Below are 19,744 nucleotides of genomic sequence, written 5' to 3'. Positions count from 1 at the left end.
TACTTTTACACTAAATCTAGTAAGCACAGACAGCACTCTGGGAATATCTGCACTGTAACACTTGTTAAGTGCCTCTCTGCCAGATCCCTGTGCTCCAAATTCTTTCACCACATTTCTGCTGGTGTGGATTTACAGAGAACCAAAGTCCCTTAAACCTCCTTTGGTGCCCCTGCAACATACATCAGAGTCCCTGATAAATTAGGCTGGCTCCCAGGTATATGCTTATAACATCCCTAGAGGGAACAGGAAAAAAAAAGCTCATAATACATCATGGCCTGCTTTTGCCATGTATCCATGCCATAATACTGCATATGACCTGTGATCAGTTCTGGGGGAAAGAAGGTTTTAGGCCAAATAGTCAAAAGCACAGTGTTTTCTTTATGTATACTTAAAATATGTCTATGTTTGCAAGCTTTTTGTTCAGATGATCACAACCTAGATTAACTAGCACAATATTCCGCTGCAGCAGAATCCTTCCTTTTTTCAACCTGGAATGATGCTGTGGGTTGCAGAACCCTTAGGAAGCCCTATGTACTGTCACCATGCCTTGGACTGGGGGGACTGGGCCTTGGAGGACTTCTGGAATGACCTTATATCAGTATATTTCATTTACTGACTGCTTATGAACACTCACAAACCACCTTGTTTCTTATTCCATGAGTAAATGTAAGATATCTTGGTCTCATTATTTTTAAAGCTTTGTTGTTTTATTAATAAGACTGTTTTTGTTTAGATGCTAGAAAAAATAAGCTTGCCCTCCTTTTCACTGTTTCTTTTCCTCTGTGCATTAACTTTTCACACTTATTATTCTGAAAAAAGCTACTTTTTTTTTCTTTTTCTCCTTTAAGTCCTACTTTCTTGCATTCTCAAGAAACGCTGTGTGTGACTTTCTAGGTCTCACCCATTGAAAAAGCCTGGAGGCAACCTCTCTGGCATGCCAGTCATTGCTTGTTAGCTTTGCTCAGGTTGTATCTCCTTTCTCTACTCAGCTCTAGGCTTTCCTTGGCAGGAGCACTTCTATTTCAGTCTAGCACAATGTTAATCTTAGTTGCTAGAAACGTTTTTGGTTTTGTTTCTTTTCAAAAAAAGACAATTATTTTCTGAAGGATGTGTTTCTATTGGCAGCATTACTTGAATTTTATAAAGCACTTGGAATTTCTTTAAAGTTTGGGTAACACTAGGCCCTCAAAATATAAAAAGGATGCAGTTCTTGTATTCTCTTGGCTGCATTTCTCTACACCCAGATCTGAAGGCTTTAGCACCTCTGCCCTTTATCAAAGGTTTCTTCCTAGAAGCACTTGTCATTTCTTTCAGCTATATTCAACTCTTTGATTCAGATAGTACGGTATTTGAGTTTCAGAAAAACTACTAAAATTCATTTTTTTTTCTTTATAAGTATCTTTAGTCTTTAATCTTGTTTAACTCATCATCACTTTACCCTCTGAATATTCTGTGGAGGAGAATGTCAAACTTGTTTTACTTAGGCCAGGAATATTTTGTTTACTAAATTCCATCTATGGCTCTTAAGTCATGATGACAATCTGAATTTCCTAAAGAAATTTTCTCCCTTGTCTTTCAGACAACCTCTCTTCCTCCTAAACCTGTGTGCACTGAAGGAGAATTTAGCTATGGTTAACCGCTTGCATACCAATTTGAGATAATGTTCAAACTACCAGCAGGATGATAGCTACCCAAGAGAGGTCTGTGTCCTTCACTGCTGGCACTGAGAAGGTCTTTTTCTGTCCCTAGCTTCTTGTAAATGAAGATATGAATAGCTTCTTCTTTCTGGAGCTGTAAATTTGGGCTTTGAGCCAGTGTCTACTCAGGACCCAAATTTCTCCTTCATTTTCTGAATTAATCCTCATCGAGTGTGACAAATCACTGCTTGAGGGCCTATTTCAGTGGAAAATAAGCACATCCCTCTGGCTTTAGACACCTTGAAATCTGGCTTCTGTTGACTGAAGATCCAGATTACACAGAAGTCAAAAATGCACCGCATATAAACCAGGAAGAGCTCTGAAATGGAGTCCTTATCGTCTGATTTACCGATGCTGTTAGAGAAGAACTTTTTAAATTGGCTTAAAAGACGTTCCCACAAAGAGGTAACACTGTACATCTCGCCTACGTTGCTTAGCAGTTTTGAAAACACTGGAACTGTTCTCATTCAGCTGTTACTGTTCTTCTTCTACTACTCTTATTCTTTGTGTATGTGTTAAACAAAAGCGAGGTGGTGGCCCAGTGCTGCAGGTAATAGAACCACACCTGGTTCTGAATTTGCTCTTAAGTTTAATGCTCCTAACACAGCCCTAGAATGTGCATGATCTTATTTTAGTCAGGTCAGTACCAGTTGTCACTCTGACAGATGCACTGAAATTCGTTTTGGTGGCAGTGAAAGAGCAACCAGTGACAAAAAGATGTGGCTGTGGGGTTTTAGTTTTGAGAAGACCATCTCTGCACTAGCGGTGGTGGTGGGAGGGTTATGCGTTTTGTTCTTCCTGGTGACATCAGATTAAGCAAGACAAAGAGGAGCAGCTGCCCGTCCTCGTAGTTGCAAGTCCTGAGCGCCAGTCGGCAGGGTACTCGAGAGGTAGTCTCACCTTTCTCCGTCTACCCTCATAATCACTGTCCTGAGTAGGTGGTGGAACAGGAAGAGTTCTTACCTCCCCATCCCTCGCGGGCTTACAGCTATACCCCGAGCTTCTCTGTTCCCAGCCCTGTGCTCACTGCTGGCAGCGGCTCCAGCAGCCCAGTGTGGGGCTGGGCTTGCCCGGAGCCGGTGTCTGGCCGTTCTTTCCCTGCTCACCCGGCAGTGGCGGTGCGGCGGGGGGGCAGGATAACAACGGCAGGAGCCGGAGCTGCGTTTTGCCTCCTTCCCCCCTTGGAGAGGAGGCGGCGGCGGAGAGGCGCGGGGCGGCGGCTGCGGGCTGTTAGCCCGCGGGGCTCGGGGCTGCCGGGGCCCCTCCCGTGGGTACACCGCGCTGCCGGGGCCCGCGGCGGCTCTCCCCACCCCTTCCTTTCCCGTGCAGCGGCGAGATAGCCGAAACTCCCGCGAGCGGAGACACCCACCCCGCCGCCGCCTCCTCTTTCTTCTTCTCCTCCTCCTCCTCCCCCCGCCGCAAATCCCAAATAAAAGGGCGGGGGGCGGCAGGATGCGCGGCTCGGCGGGGAGGTCGGCGCCGCCGCCGGCCGCCTGATGCTGCCGCGATTCGCCATTGCCGGGCACGGCTCGGAGCCGGGCGGAGGGAGGCGAGGGGCAGCGGCGAGGGGCCGGGGGGCAGAGGAGCCGCAGCCCCCCCAGCCCGGCCGCCCCCGCGGGCCGCGGCCGCCGCGTTCCCCGATGCCCGACCGCCGCCTGCGGGGAGCCCGGAGGGGACCGGGGGCCAGCTCCTGCCTGCTCTGGCTCTTTGTGCTGCTAAAGGTAAGCGCGCGGATGGGGAGGGCTGCGCGCCCCGCGGGCGCGGGGGCCGCCTTTGTGCGTTCGGCTGCGCCCCGGCTTCGGCTGTCCCCGCTTTGTGTTCCCGCTGCGAGGGGGATGAAGGCGGGGCCGCTGCGCCCCACACCCAGAAGTGCCGGGGGTGCGGTGTGCCCCCGTCCTCCGTCGTGCCCGAAGTTACGCGGTGCTGTGGATGCGCCGCTCCGGGCGCCCCGCGCTGTCCTTCAGCACCGCGGACCGACACCTGCCGCCGCGGCCCGCCCGGATCCTGCCGGCTTCCCCCGGAGCTGGCGAGAAAGGCAGCTTAACAAAGGCGGGCGGGGGTGCGCGTCTCTTCGCCGTTGCAGAATTTGGCATCGCTTCCAGATCAGTGCGTGCGTTGTCCTCTTGGCAGGTGAATTTTCGAAGTTCAGCGTGATGCCGAGAGCTTGGCTTGGTGTGGCTATTTTTTATATTTACCATTACGCGTTTGATGCTTCAGTGGTTCCTCAGTCATATTTAATGTGCTTCGTGCAACTTCTGAAAGAAAACATCCGCTCTGCCTGGGCAAATAGCACTGACTGTAAACGCCAGTGCCCTAAACCGCAATATTCCACGATACTGAAAACTTTGTAGTGTATTTATCAGTTGCGACTAAGGACATCGCTCTTTCAGAGTCTCACAAATGGAAGTGTTCCTTAGAAATGTGCAGGGCTCCCCGTGTGAATGGGAGTTTGCAGGATTGTCTCCTGGATCGGCAGTGAAGTCACTTCTAGCACTGACATTGCATTGACAGAAGTACTAAAGGGGAAGCGTTCACAGCATCTGTTCACATAGGCAACCGTCAGCTGTCTCATTATCATAACTGCTGAAATGTACATTTATGCAGGATGAAATGTTAATACAGTGACAAAACTTCATTCCTCAGAATTTCATCTTTCTTTTTGTTTCTATACTTTCTTCTAAGAGGCTATGGCCATCATGACCCAGCATAAAGCTTAAGGCTGATGCAGTTGATTTCTGTTCCAGTTCTGTTCCTGGTGTAGAAGTGCATGTACAGCTTTAAGCAGCTATTTTAATTATTGTGGTAAAGCAAGATGGGATATAGGCAGTTTAAATCTGTAAGTTGCTAGACCTATAGAAATAAATCTCAAGAAACGCGGCAAAGGTTTGAAGGCGTCCAAGGCCTTGGGTTTTTTTCCTGTTGAAAGGTCACCATCACTTCAGAACCAGATAAAACTCAGATGTGTGCTCAGGTGCGTTGCTCGAGAATACCCAGGGCTGGAATGGCAACAAAAGCTGCAGGAAAGTAATGATGAGTACTGGCAGATTTCTGTAGCATGAGAGGTAAAGCTGTAGCTCAAGACAAGGACACATCAGCAATGCTATGTGTGACTGGACTGTGATTTTAGTTGGATGCCCATGCATTTCTTTTTTCTTGCAGTGACAAATAATTGAAAGTAATGAATTTCAAAGCAAGGTATTTCCCTAGCTCTGTGCCGTTCAGTTATGCTAACTTGTTGAACCGCTAAAATAATCCAACCTTGAGTTGTTAGCTTCCAGGTGAGACAGCAACTTAATCTTATTGGGAAAGCAGCTGCACTGAACTGATGATTCTGATGACTGTGTGCTTGCTGTTTCAGCATTAACAGCCCAAATGTCACTTGCTAAGTCGTATCTGTTCAGTGTGGCCTTGATGCCCATCTGGCAATTTGTAAAACCATCAGCAAGCTTTGCGCAGTGATAAAACAGCTCAAAGCACATTTTCTCTTCCTTTCCATGCTACATTTCATGCAACTTCTTTCAAGCCCTGATGCAATCTGTGGTTGCTGGTGTGGTCAGTGACAAGGGGGGAAATCAAACAGCGATGCAGCCTGCTGCAGGTTCATGTGCCTGATATTGTTGTCAATGGGCTAGCAGTATTTAGCTCTTTCAAGTTCTTTCATTCATAGCTCTATACGAGCATTACTCCTTGCTCCAGGGCAGTACCATAATCTGTTTGGGAAATAGAGCGATGTGATCTAGATTCTCTATCATTCTTCAATGGTTTTCTTATGCAATAGGTGGCTTACAAACTAGAGAAAGGCATTGTATTTGAGCTCAGATATTGATACAGATCTCCAGTTCTTAAAAGAGGAACAGTGTGGTATCTTGCATCAATGGAAAGCTTCCAAGCCTTCTGACATAGGAATCTCTCACCTAAAACACTGCCATTTTTCAGACTTTCTGAGTTCTCCAGTGTTTCAGTTTGGATGGCTGGGAGGCATAGCCCTTAGTAGCTTTCTCATCAGTTTTTTTCATCTGATGTGACAAAAGCATGGCTGATCATATCTGAGTGGAAAAGCTGTACTTCAGCTGAACAAATAACAATAAAAAACAGACACGTTTCCAGAGGCTGACACTACCTTTCCTATCTTTTCCAACAACAACCCAAGAGGCTTCCCATGGTTATAACTACACTGACCTTTGACCATTTGAAGTCTGTCCTGCATTTTGTGACTAATAGGTCAGATATCTCATGTTGCAGCTGGGTGGTTTTGTGTTTCCTTGCTGTGTTATGTGTGTGGGACAAGTTGAGTTAAGTGGGGCACAAAGACTTCTTAAAACTGCCTAACCTGATGCTGAGACATCATCAATCTGTTACACCTCCAAGAGGATCTGACCAATGATGGTCCCTTCCTATTCAAATTTATACTAGGAGAACAATGAGAAATCCGGCTGTCGGTTGTCTATGTATGAACTGAGTGGAAGGGATAATAATGTTCAGGAATATTATCTAGGCAGTGCCAAGTGTGCCAAATAAAAAAACATGTTTTATTTCCAGGAGTCTGAGGTCTTTGTGTAACAGTTTTTTTATATGCTATTGAGGCTCTGTGTGCAAGGCAGCAATATCTTCTTTTTTTTTTTTATTCCTAGCAAGAACAATGTTTAGTCTAATGAAATGCTTTTGCCCACTACTGCATCAGTGCATGGAGTCTGGTGTTTTAGTGAAGCCTCAATTCAGATTTGCATGAGTGAAAACATTCAGAGGGATCCAGGTGCTGTAAGATAATTCTCAGTATATCCTTACCAAGCAAATGGAAATGTGTTTCTAATAGTGGAGAGGATATTTTCATCTAATGTTAATAATCTGAAACAAAGATGATACTACCAGGCCTTTTTCTCACTGAGAAACCTTTTTCAAGAGAGGCTGATTTTACAGCCCCAGTGATTCCTCATTGGTTCCTCCTGGCCAGAAAAGCAATGGTCACTTAAAAATTTTGGTACAGAGCCCTTCGAGCATCTCTTACCTCTTTTAGAAATGCTGACTGAAGCTCTTGTTGAGCAAACAAGTATGTTCTTCCTCATGACTGTGTCCTAGCAGTGCCAAAGTAAGCAACTATGTCACCATTCTGTTTCTCTTTGCAAGACTAGTGTAAGATTGTAATGATGGGATGGATTCAGATGAACTACTGGGACAAAAAACATCTGGCCTTTAATGAGACTGTACAGATCATATGGGAGAGAAAATCATCATCTCATTAAAAGGTTTATATGTATATGTGTATGTATATATACATATATTATTTTTTATGATCAATCGTCCTTAGCTTAGGACTCCTTCTCCAAGTCACATTCTCATTTTGTTATTTTCTTGGATTATATCTTCATAGCTTATTTCTACATCAGAATGATTCTTAAGGGCAAAGATATTATGAGAATGCTGGATGACAACTCATGTTTATGAAACTATAGAAGGTACACTGGCAGTGGATAAGTCTACTATTACTCTCTGGTAACTTTCTGACTTCATCACGGTAATATTGGACTGTGAACAAAAGAGCTTTCAACCCTGCAGGAGTTATGAGCCCTAGACTCAAATAGCAAGAGATCAACAAGGCAATTTCTAGATGGCATCATTTCAGTCAAATGCTACAACCAAGAGTGATTCCTCATTTGAGTTAGGACAGGGACCATGCTGAATAATGACTTGTCTGCAGCTATTCTATGGCCTTTGGGCAATTTTTAAAGAGCTTACAGACAAAGTGCTGACTGGACTTCAGAAGCCCACTTATTCTCTGCTTTTCTGGTGTCACCTTATAGGGCAATCCAGGCAGATTGTGAAATAACTGTTGATTGAGTGAGTATTAAACAAAGTCTTGTGTGTAAAACCCTCCTGAGACTAATTTTACAAGTGTTTCAGTAGGAAGAAGGGAGCTTTTATTACTTGGTCACGTAAGTCAGAATGTTAAATGTCAGAAAAATAAGCTTTGGAAATAAATTCTTTTGCTGAACAACTTAAAAGGGTTGCACTTAACTTTGAATTTAAGTATTTAAAATTATACATCTTTTCCACTGGATAAGTATGTATCATCTTTATTGTTATAAACACTCTCATCCTACAGTAAATTAATGATCACACTTTCATTATTAAAGTTTTTAAATATTCTTGTAGTAAAACATAAGTGCAATGTAAAGAAAAAAACTACTTTTATTAGATGCTAAGTGTGAAAATTAAAATGTTTACACAGAATGAAGTGCATAGAAGTATGCCATTCTACGATCACAAACTGCTCAAGTGTTCAAAGACTAAGAAAAGAATAGAGCAGTCATTAAGGAAAGCTGGACAATTGCATTAGTTACATAATGGTAGAAGCGAGCTGTGCTGCCAGTGTATTCCTGTCCGTTTTTCTGTGTCTAGGCCTGAATTATCTGATGGAGGAATCGTTCAGGATAATATTCCTGGTATGGTAGGATGATGAGGCACTGGAACAGGTTGCCCAGAGATGTGGTGGATGCCTCGACCCTGAAGACATTCAAGGTCAGGCTGGGGTAACCTGATATAGCTGTAGGTGTCCCTGTTCATTGCAGGGTAGTTGGACCAGGTGACCTCTGAGGGTCTCTTCCAACTCAAATCATTCTATGATTCTGTCTGCAAGAGCGCCGTAGCAGTTACGGTCTCACTTGTGATTCATCCAAAGTCAGTGAGCTGCTGCCAGTTAAAGCAAGCCACCATCCTTCGTCTTCTACTGGATTACAGCCAGCATGCTCTTGAAGAGCTTTGGCACAGCACAGCAAAAGAGAATAGGATCATAAGTGAAGCTAAGTTTTAACCTTGAGCAAGTAGGTCAAATATTGGATACTGTCTGTTTTCTGTTGAAGTGCCACTGTGGGACATAGAGCTTGGCTGGACGTTTTGTCTTTCCCATTGAAAGCTCCTAAGTTCCAGAAAATATGATGATTTTGTGCAGAAGGAAAGTGAAGAGAGTGGTTATTCAGTATGCATACAAAAGCTATTATAACTTTTCTGTTAAGCTTCCATCAATGTATAGCTGAAAAGAGAAAAATTTTTATGAAGTTGATATAGCAACGTATACTGACTGCCACATTCGCAATGTGTAACAAATGAGTAGAGAATGGGAGATAAATGAAATGGAAAGGTTACCTTGCTTTTCATAGTACTGTATAATCTTGAATGAATACAGTCAGTGAAAGGAGCAACTTGGAAGGAAGACTTCTGTCTTTCCAGTAAGCCAAATGCGATGCACAGTGCTTCATTTCTGGAACCTCTTCATTCTTATGCTAGGAAATTACAGTGGCTTTTAAGAGAAGAAGTTCCAGAAATGATGTGCATCATGTCTGGCTCACCGTAAAGATAGCACGTTGTACTACAGCAAAAGTAGTATGTGCTATTCTCAAATTACTATGGCTGTCGTTACATTTTCTGTTCAATTAGATGCATGGATTTAGAGAAGAAATTATTTACAGTAAGCATCACTGATGGATAAATTGGTTATACAGCTGATAGCAACAGGAAGGAGAGCTGGAAGATAATACACTCAGCTTTCAGTATGCTGAACTCGAGGTGATAGCATGGGCATGAGTAGAGGATATGTGGGGTAGAAGCTACGATTGAATACAGAACACAATATTGGGATGGAAAAATCTAATAGGGACATTTAAGCATGGAGATTGAGCATTTCAGAGCAGATGATTGCAGATAACAGAGGTCAACAACTCTGCTGTTTTTAGGCAGCCAGAGATGTGATGTAGCTGTTTGGTAAATAGGAAGCTCTTGAGGGGAAAACAAACAAATTTTTAGTAACTTTGGGGAAAAATAGATAATGTTGCTTGACAATCTAACAGTTACTATTTTGAAGTGATTGGGCCTAAATGCTCTTTGGGAGGATGAGACATGAATCTTCTGACTTTTGGGTGGTGCTGTGGGGAGCTAAGAGTTGAACTTGATGTCCTTACAGGTCCCTTCCAACTCAGAATATTCTATGATTCTGGTTGTTTCAGCAGAATTTAAACAATCTACAGCTGCTTTACTTGCTATAAACTTGCAGGTATCCAATTTAGTTCTGATGACTTTGGACTATTTCTCTGGGATAAGAGAGGTAGTTCTTGGTCACCAATTTGTCAATCAAATTAGATTTTGAGCTATTAAGGGGTTTCAATTGTTTCCTTCTGAAATAGATGCATTGTAGCATCAATGAAGGAGTTGTTCTCTGAGTCTGAGTCCCCAGAGCAGACAATTGAGTCCCAGTTGTCTTGTTGCCTTTGTGCTATTTACTGTTTGGAACACATTTGTTATCCACTCCACAACTATTTAGGATCATTTCCTCTCTGTTCATATGGAAGTCATTTTTATATGTAAAGGGTTAACTCCTCCTTGACCTAGCAGACAAGAAGCAAGGGTCTAACTCCCATTCAATTTGCAAGCGGCAAATAAATTTTTCACTAAAGTAAAATAAAAAAATTAAAAAAAAATAAAAAGAAACCCACAACCAACCTATTAAAACATTGTGAGGAACAGTAGAGAGCATTAGTAGGAAAAAAAAAATCCACAGAAAGAATGCTAATTAGTAGTTTCCCAGAGTACTGAAAGGGAGATTTAAGAAAAAGGAATATTTTTCAACAGCAATGAAATTAATATATTTATTATTTGCCTAGCAGTACTGTGCCTAGCTTTGTTCTGTATGCAAAATATCTGCAGGCTCTGACTGAAGTCTGAAAAATAGACACATCAAAATAAGGATGCTCTAGATAAACGAGAAGTGATTATCATACACTCTAGTTGATGGTATTCTCCAAGGGACAGTATACCTTCCAAACAGAAGTAAGTCACAATTGCTTCCCTCAGGAGCTGAGAAGAGGATTTTTTTTTTTTTTTTTGGGTGGTGGTTTTTGCTTGCTTCTTTTGTTTCTATTCAGTATTGATTTCTACAGGATGTTGCTCATCAGAGCTTCTGGACATTTACATCAGTTTAAAACATCAAAAATAATTAATAATCAATGTGACTTTAATCCCTTCAAAGAGAAGCAATTAACCCTCACAAAAAATGCTATAGCTTACAATAGTTTCATGAAATAACTGTAAGCAGGGCATGAGATGAAAGGGAGAAACATCGCTCAAACTTTTTGCTTTTAAGAGAACTTTTATTCAAAACAGAGAACATAGCTAATAATTTACTGCTCTCTACTTGCTGTAAATCAGTAGGTTTGTCGTTCAATAATTTTCTTTCTCTAACTCAGCTTCTACTGCCTAATCTTGCACTGATATTATCTTGAGTCATCAGCGTCTGCTTCCGAGGAAAAGATTATGATGTCACAAAATCAATACTGGAGGATTCTATATTGTAATCCCTTTTCAGGGAAGTCCACTAAATCAATGCCGGTCTTTCTGTGATTAATGGCTGCAGAATCAAGCTCTCTAATTTTGCTGTGTGAAGGAATAAGAGCAGATGGGATGGGATTTTACATAATTAACTAGTAGTTATTACATACAGCATGAAAAATTATGACTTTTCTGAAGAATAGATGGATACATAGCGAATACTTAAGTGTATTTAAAAATGCTCAGTGGTATTAAAATTCCTTTTTGGTGGGGTTACAAAGCAAGGTGTTAAATCAAAAATTGTAAATCTTTTCTTTGAAAACCAACCCAAGACTCCATAGCCTCCGAAGCCCTGCCAGGTATTTCTGGCATCATCAAATAGTATCACTGTCATTTAAGAGAAATGAAGACAGGTCATAAATATGGATAGTAATGTTGTCATCTCACCTTGTGCTCTTGTGCAGCACTGGCCTCTGTTAGGACCTGTTCTGTTCTGCTAGAACCAGAACTGCCGTGTTGCCTCTAATTCTTAGGATGCTGGGAGCTATCAGAGAGTCTACTGTGCTTCTGGGAAAAGATCCAAAATCCAAGTAAAATCAATAAAAGTCTTTATGTTGCTTAAAATGAGCTTTGGATCAAGCTGTAGCAGGAAGATCTGCAATCTCTGCCAGGTGGTACCACAAAGCTAGACATGCAGCACAGAGCTAATCATGATGTGTGAGTGACCTTGGGCTCACTGCAGTGTCAGTAGCACAAACTGCAGGCCATAGGATGATTTTGAGTTTTGGAATCCTGAAGTCTGATAGCTGAAACTCCAGTTAGGAAAACTCTTGAATAGGCTTCTCTGTCTTAGGGAGTCACTATATCGCCATGGTCGTTGTGTTGTAATACAGCTGCTGGAGTCAGTATAAGAGGAGCCCAGTTTAATGCTTCTGTTCTTGAAAGATGGTTCTCTCTGCAGGAAACTTGAGCCATGTAACTAGCACTAGACAAAAAAGGGTGTTTTCTTCCTATGCAGAGCCATAATTATCCTCCAGGGACTGCTCAGATAAGAGTTTTGATTTAAGTTCAGCACATAGCCACTTTTGCCAACACTGCAGTAATAACACAGATACATGGATGAACAGAAGCCAAATTTTGTGTCAGATACCAAGTACATGCTCAAATATGGATCTGAACAGAACAGCTGATTCTCGTCTCTTTAGTAGGCTATTGGATTTAAAAGTGATCCCAAAAGCCAGTGACAATTTGGAGTGTGCTCAGGCTGAATCTTAAGCCAACCTTTATTTCCTAGACTCTTGCACATACTTAGTTTTCTGCCATTCTATAAATTCTTTAATGACCTGGACTTTTCAGGAGGCCTCTTGCAAGGCAGCATCCTGGAGACCAGTTGGCTGTGGCAGATGTTGTGCTTGATTCTGAGGCAAACGGGTTTTCATTTGGTGGCAGCAAAACAGACTAGCTATTGAATACCAGCTCTTCTTGGTAGTTGTTACTACAGCAGGTATTGGACATCAGCCAAACAGGAAAGAAATGTGTCCAGGTTGAGGAAACAAACTTTGAAATGCCCATTACATGGTGCCTGAGCATTCAGCTTGGAGTAGAGCCAGACTGCCTGTCTTTATGACCTCACCAGAATAACTGGCATGACTAGAATATTTGCAGGTGGTATTATTTCATTCTCAATTTAAGTATGTTTGTGAACGTTATGAGGGTAGGAGATAAAATGGAAAAGAAATAAAGCATTTTGGAAAATGCCAGAGCATGTCTTGGAAGTTTTGTCTGTCTCATTTACACACGGTTAATGCCACATCCTTTTTCTTTCTATAGATAACCTTCAATAAAGACATGACCTGTTTAGAGCTTGGCTTTTTGTAATGGTTGCTTGTAATGGTTGTATAAGATCAGCTCGTGGTTGCTGATGTACTGTAAGAAAAACTGACCTCTTGATTAGAGCGTTTACAATTTTAATTAAATTATTGGTTTTATTTGGTACGTCTTCCCTCAAGTTAGAGAATTTTCCTTATCAGTACTAGTTATATGACTGATATGAGAGCTAAAGGATTCCTGGATTAGCATTAGCAGTAACTATTGGGACCAATCTTGCCATTGAAATGTCTAGAAGAATGTAATTTGGTTTCCTAAGCTGGAGATTCGTAATCTATGCATTTGTGCCTGCTGTTCCTCGAAGTACGTGTGTTTCATCTGGTGCTTATCAGGAAAAGACCTAATTTTCTCATGCACATTCCCTGTGCAGAAACTTTCTTTGTCTAAAATCAACAACATAGAACAACTGAAACATCAACGAGCAGTCTTGTTTAGAGCAAGGAAAGCCAGGATATGCCATGTAGGTTTGCCTGAGTATGCAGGGATAAGACCACAAGTCAAAGGTAGGGAATAATTCTTTAAATATATGTATTCATTAAAAAAGGTGAGACAGAAGTCATGGCTATGTTATATAAGTTGGTCTGGTTGGCTAATGCTGGACGGCTTTGTTTTCCTGGACACTTTTTGGGTTATCTCATAGAAGTCTTCTAGTTGGCTTTGAGTTTACAGTAACAGTGATGTTTCTACTCTTGCCCTGTACCTGGAAGGGTGTGGAATGGATCACCTGAGGAAAAAATGGATGATTCAGAATTGTTTCCTGGTTGGAAACAAAATGGTATGTGCCACAGTATAGAGCAGGGGTGCTGTGGCTGTTTGAGGATGCAGGGAGAAGTGAGGCTGCTTGGAGGCTATGGGTAATTCAGGCCAGAAGAGAGATCTGGAGACTGAGCCCCAGCAAAAAGCAGATCTAGGATACTAAGGGCTCAGGACTGTGTCAGATAAGTTTTGGATATCAGCATGGACAGAGATTGCACCAGCTCTGCACAACTTCCAAGGGCCACAAATGAAATGAATGGCAGACAGTTAAACCTTTTTAAAAATAATGAATTGAGGTTTGAAAGAATATGAAACTGTTCTATTAACTTTTGACTTTTTAAAGTCATTTAAAAAATTCATCTCAGGCTATCTTTCTTTGTAGAATGTAAAGCTCTGGGTTACAGTCGTATTCCTTTTTGCTGAAGTCTGCCAGTTTCTTGAATTTCCCACTCCTTGGAGCCTGATTTTTAAATATAACAGCAAGGATAAAATTCTTAGTGCTGCCATTGTTAGAATGTGCCTTAATTATCATTTAAACTTTCTGCAGAGTCAAGCATCTATCTGCCATCACTGCACAATTCGTTTCACATATCTCAAGAAGGATTTTTTTGCTGAGATTTTTATTTCTTTTTTCCTTCCTCTGAGTTATATTTCTGGGAGGAGAACCACCATTTCTAATGTTTTACAAATTTGGGTCATTGGTACGCAGAAAACCCTTAAACCTTCACTGTAGAGGTACTTTTAAATGACATGAATTAAAGCTGGCCTCTCTGTCCTGGCTGGCTTAGTGCTAAAGTAAAGAAATCAGTCAACACAACATGCAGCTAAAGAAATTTATAAAAATAAAAATGGAAAAAAATATAACTAAACAGAATATGTGGCGTATGGTCTGGAAATGTTCCTAACACTTTTTGTATTGATACTGTTCCTAAATTCAATACAAGATTAAAGGTACTCAATATGGTTAATGAGCTTCAGTGGAACTGTTACTCTGGACTGTAATTACAATTTCTGCTGCCTGACTCTGCATCACACTGGCATTTTATTACTGATGATCTGTAATATCAGAGGGGAGGATGAGTTTGGTGATCCTTATTTTCTTCAATTCTGTTCTGTAACTCCCAATTTCTAAACAGTATCACCTTAAAAAAAGCTTTCTACTTGTAGCTTTAAAAAGGCAGATTTTCAAGTGAATAACACAACATCATACCTTACAGTTCACCCTCCTCCCCTCCCCCTCAAACCCCCCCCCCAAAAAAAAAAAACACACAAAAAACAACCTGACTTATGTCATCTGTTAGGCAAAATGATGCTTTTTCGCTGAAGATCCTACAATGCCAGATTTAATTTATTTTGGGAAGAAAGAAAGAATCCTGTGGTATGTGCTTGCCACTTGTGAAATGGGAGCGTCAGCAGAAAGCGTGAAGAGTTTGTGCAGAATGGAGCTTACATGGAATGAAATGAGTTTATAGAAAGAGGAAAAACCTCTGCACCTCCTTTATATTTAGCATAAGAGAAATGGATAGAAGGGATTTCAAGATGTCATGCATGGCCCGGAGCGGATCAGCTGTGCTCAGACTATGAGTTCAGAAAGTTTGATTCTCTAATCCCATCTCTCTTCAAAGCTTGATTTAGCTATGCCAGTCTCTGGGCCCTCTGTACAGGGAGCATGGTGAGGAGGAAAAAGAGCCTGAGGCTGCATGGCACATACCCAGCAGAACTATGGTTGTGTGAGAAAGGGCCTGCAGACTGATGGGACTCATAGCTCCTCACTTACAATGCAATTTAAATGCACTATTTCAGCGATTACTAATACTTTGGAAAATGTATAAAGAATTAAAAACATGGATGGCTATGCAATTGCATGCCAGGTGGATACGGGGCTTTCACACATACTTTATTTTTCCACAGTGGGGTTGTTTCTTTGTGTCTTTTGCAGACTGCCAGAATAAAGTCTAATGGTGTCAGACCATGCCCAGAGTCGATCCTTTGTAGCCTTTTCTGGAAACACTACCCCCTATTCCTGCAGTTCTAAACGACAGATGACTGGTGATTGCTGGATGCCCACTGTGAATTTTTGCAGTGATACTGAGAAGTCTTTTGCATTAGGAGCTGAGCCCCAGTCAGGAGGAGGGGAAGCAGATGGACTGCGGAGAGATGTCTGCATCCCACACCCTGGAATGCATGTGCTATGTTGAGAAGGCTAATAGAGCATGTCCCCTTCTGCCCCATGATAAATCCATCTCTGTGCTGTCAGAAATGGCTGACGAATGAGAGCTCTGGGATTTTTCTCTACTGAAACGGTCTAGTCTCATTTATCTATTTTCCTCTTTGCATATTGGCATATTCCTCCGCTGCAAGTGTTAATCCAAAGTCTTTACTTGGTGTGTCGGACTAAAGGTCATATCAATTTTTTTTTCTCTCCTTCTTTTCCCCCTCTAGTCCCTCTGTTTCTAAAGATGTCAAACAAGATAACTGATGGTTTCTTCTGATGCCAGAAGGCCTTCACAATATTCATATTAGGGTTTGTGTTTTAGTGTGTTTTTTTTTTTTTTCCCCATGTATCTCAGTGCATTCAATTTGTATGCAGAGCCATCCTCTTACCATGAGCTCCTATGCCCAGATCTGAGGATTATGTTCTTATCCAACATATGTACTTAGCCTGAAATGCTAAATCTGTGCTACTGGAGGAATAGAAAGATTTGATGGCTAAAGGAGCTATGTCAAAGTAACCAGTCAGATCAAACTATAAACTGTTCCTGGCAAGAGGCAAGATAAAGATACTCCCTGAGTGTTTGGATCTGCTGATCAGCACTAACTCATACATTTAAATATTGGTGTTCTGACTGTGGAGGATGTGAAATAAATATGGTTTTACTTGTTTTAAAAAAATATATCAATTTTTTTATAGTGTTGGAGATGATGTTCTTGTAAATACTTTTTTTTTCAAGTTTGGAGAGGTTAGCAGGGGCCAGATTTTGGGAGCTTGTAGCATGAGGACTATGGAAACAGAGTGTGGCAGTGGGACAGTGGATTTCGGTTGTTCTCCACCCCTTCAGGCTTTCCTGGAAAACCAGGAGCAGTTCTGCAGGACATCCTCAACCCTATTCTAGGGTACCTGCTTTATCAGGAAGGGTTGTATTAGCTGATCTTCGGAGGTCCCTTTCCACCCCTACGATTCTGTGATTCTATGTCCCAGTCCTGATCTGTCTCTGTTACAACAGCTACTTTTGGGAAGGAGGAGAGAGAAGGCTGTATTTTTCCATTTTCAGACAAAGACAACTTTTCTGATTGAGGAGGAAGTGTGAAAGCAGATGCTGTGTCTTCCTCTGCAGTGCACTTGACCTGTTCCTGTGTGTCTCTGATGCACATCTGGCTCCAGCCACAGAGTGACTGCTGTTGTACCTCAGTTGTGATGTTTTCTGATGGCTTCTGTTACCATTCACATCATCATGTCATTGTTTTGGATTGCTGACTGGTACCTAAAGTATTGGTGGGGAACTCATCCCAGGATAAATTACAGGCTAATCTAGTGAAACTAAGATTCTGTGCTAGAGAGGAAGAACAGCATCTTGTTGGAAAGCAAAGAATAAAAAACCCTAGCAATCTGCAAAATGAATATTTTTTTTTCTTTCTCATGAACTACATACAAGATTTTTTTGGCAGTAATGGGCAGAGTGAGTGGATGTTTCATTTATTAATGCTATGCAAAAAAATATCATGGAGGATGGGTCTTTTGAATGCCTGAAAGGCAAAATAATCACTTGGATTGATTGAAAAAAATATTTTGTAGCTGTTGATAAGATGTAAAAGCCTAGTTAACTTCCTAGCAAAACTTTGTTTTTCCAGAAGGAATATTTCAATCCTAAGCTTTCACTCCTCTCTACATGAAAGACAAATAGAGGGAGGAACGTTCAGATCTATATTTTTTCAAAGAATAAAAGAGTAGCCCATTTCTCACACCTACCCATCTGTCCCTTGGCTATTACTCCCTTGGCCTCTTTCCTTCGCAGCCCATTTTTTACTCCCTGCTTCACCCACGTCTCTTCTTGCACTACTCAGTGCCTGTTCCTTTCCAGTGACACCTCACCCTGCTGGGCTCCAGCAGTCCCAATGGTATCATCTCCTTTCTGATGTACTTCTCTTTTGCTCCAACCATGTGAAGTTGCATTTCTCCAAGAAATGTTTTGGACTGTTTTTGTTACCTTGGTAGAAAAGATTTTTTTGCACACTATTTGCAGCCATTTAGAAGTGCTCAGTAGTTAACTTCCAATGGAATGCTAAAAAATGATAAAAAGACTGATTACACGAAAAGACTATTTTAGAGAGAATAGCTGCTATTCGAATAGATATATTTCACAGGGGAAAAAAAGTGGGCCAATTACTCTGCTTAGTCATCTACACCGAGTTCAAATGAATTTCATCTATGGCTATGGTCTTACACTGATTTTAACAAGTATAACTAAAATCAACATCAGTACTTTCAACTTTCAGCTCAGCTGGCTATAGCTATGCCAGGGTTATTTCTCTTAAAAATATTGCATTGTAATATTTAAAAAGATGGAATTCTAAATCCTTCAATTTTTTTTTTAATTTCCTTTATCTTTTTATTGGGAAACATTTAATGCAAGTTTGTTTGGGTCTTCTGTGTCTATCTTAATTACATATATTCCCTCCATTAATCATGCTCCAAGCTTTCTGGTAGATAAATTGGTTCTCTTCTACTCCAGGACAGCTTGATTGCCCATAAAATAGATTTTTCCAGGACTATTGCTGTGGCTATGTGATTTACATCAGAGCCCGTACTAAATTATATGCCCATAATTACTAACAGTAGTGCTTCCACACAACATACTTGGACTTAATCTGTCACATTAGTATCTAACAGCAATACTTTCTTTCTCTGGAAGATGTATGACCTTGTCTTTGAATATCACTGTTAAGTTCTTGAAATTTTGCTAGAAACCTGTCACACTATGTGTTTACTATTTTTTTGCTTTTGCTAACAAGAACCCCAGAAGTGTGGTTTTTTGCAGCATATCTTTGGAGGGTATCATTGGATGCATAGAGCCTGTAGATGGAGAGCTGGTGTTTTGGAACAGGTTTTCATCTAAAAGAAATTGAATAGGAACTGTGAGCTGCAGCTGGGAGCAGTGGAGGTGCCCCTTCAAGGAAGATGTCTCCTTTATGTCATAACATGTCTGAGCTGTCATTGGTGAATGAGTCCCCTGAGAAGGTGAGGAAGATAGACTGTTGGCTTTGGAAGCATATTTTGTGGCTTGTTGGTCATGGAGTAATGGAGAGGGTCTAAGCTGCAGCTTTGAAGCAGGGACGCAATGGTAGGAACAAATGTGCAAACCTCAGTTAGCTTACAGATTTAAGAAGAAAAGTTCCCTTTATACTTCTGAATGCAGATCTGAGTTGTGTCCCAGAGAGAGTTGTGAGTTCAGTGTACATCACTACCAGGATTTTTTGTTATTGTTGTTTGCTCATTTTAAAGTCAAAAAGAGAAAAATTTGCTCCCCCAAATAAGACAGATGATGATAGCTTGTTTGTTTCTTTTCTTGTTTTAATTTAGATTGAAGTTTCAGATATGTTTTGTCTTCCAAGTATTTTAACAAGTCTTACATAGCTGGTTTGTGGAAGCCTTAGGAAAACTACTGAGGACAATGGGATCAGTGTCAATGAAAGGTTTTTTGGTCACATTCTAAAATTTGTAAAGGGATTGTGTACTGGGACTACTTTTCACATCCTATAACATATTTCCTTGAAGGGTTTTTTGAATGGGAACTGAGGGCAGTCAGTAAAAGATGGTAGACATTTTGATGAAGATCAGGCTGATTTTATCTATGAGAGTTATTTCCCCTTCTGCTCATTTCTAGGAATGATTTATCACTAAGTCAGAGTGTTCTAGGTTCACAGCAACTTTCAGTTGGAAAAGAGTCTGGAGATGAAAAATGTTCAAAATATTTGCTGTTAAGTAAATAATGTGACCAGACTTGCAGACATTCACTTGGTTAGCAAATTGATTCGTGTTATATTCCAGTAACAAGACAGCCTGAGCACCCAGAATAGCTCTGCTGTGGAAG

The 19,744-nt window shown here is 41.3% G+C and overlaps 1 protein-coding gene across 1 annotated transcript in view; it reads left to right on the top strand.

Moving 5' to 3' along the window:
- Positions 1–3,193: 3,193 nt before the first annotated feature.
- PTPRO (protein tyrosine phosphatase receptor type O) overlaps positions 3,194–19,744 on the top strand; it is a 145,426-nt gene continuing 128,875 nt past the window's right edge. Inside the window, exon 1 of the mRNA XM_065742564.1 lies at positions 3,194–3,418. Coding sequence (XP_065598636.1) covers positions 3,194–3,418 — 225 coding nt within the window. The remainder of the gene's footprint in view (positions 3,419–19,744) is intronic.

This window comes from Cyrtonyx montezumae, unplaced genomic scaffold (genome assembly GCF_038088225.1).
Source record: "Cyrtonyx montezumae isolate F1298 unplaced genomic scaffold, pur_monq_1.0 scaffold_3, whole genome shotgun sequence".
NCBI classification, from domain to species: Eukaryota; Metazoa; Chordata; class Aves; order Galliformes; family Odontophoridae; genus Cyrtonyx; species Cyrtonyx montezumae.
This window is presented reverse-complemented; position numbering and strand designations above follow the sequence as displayed.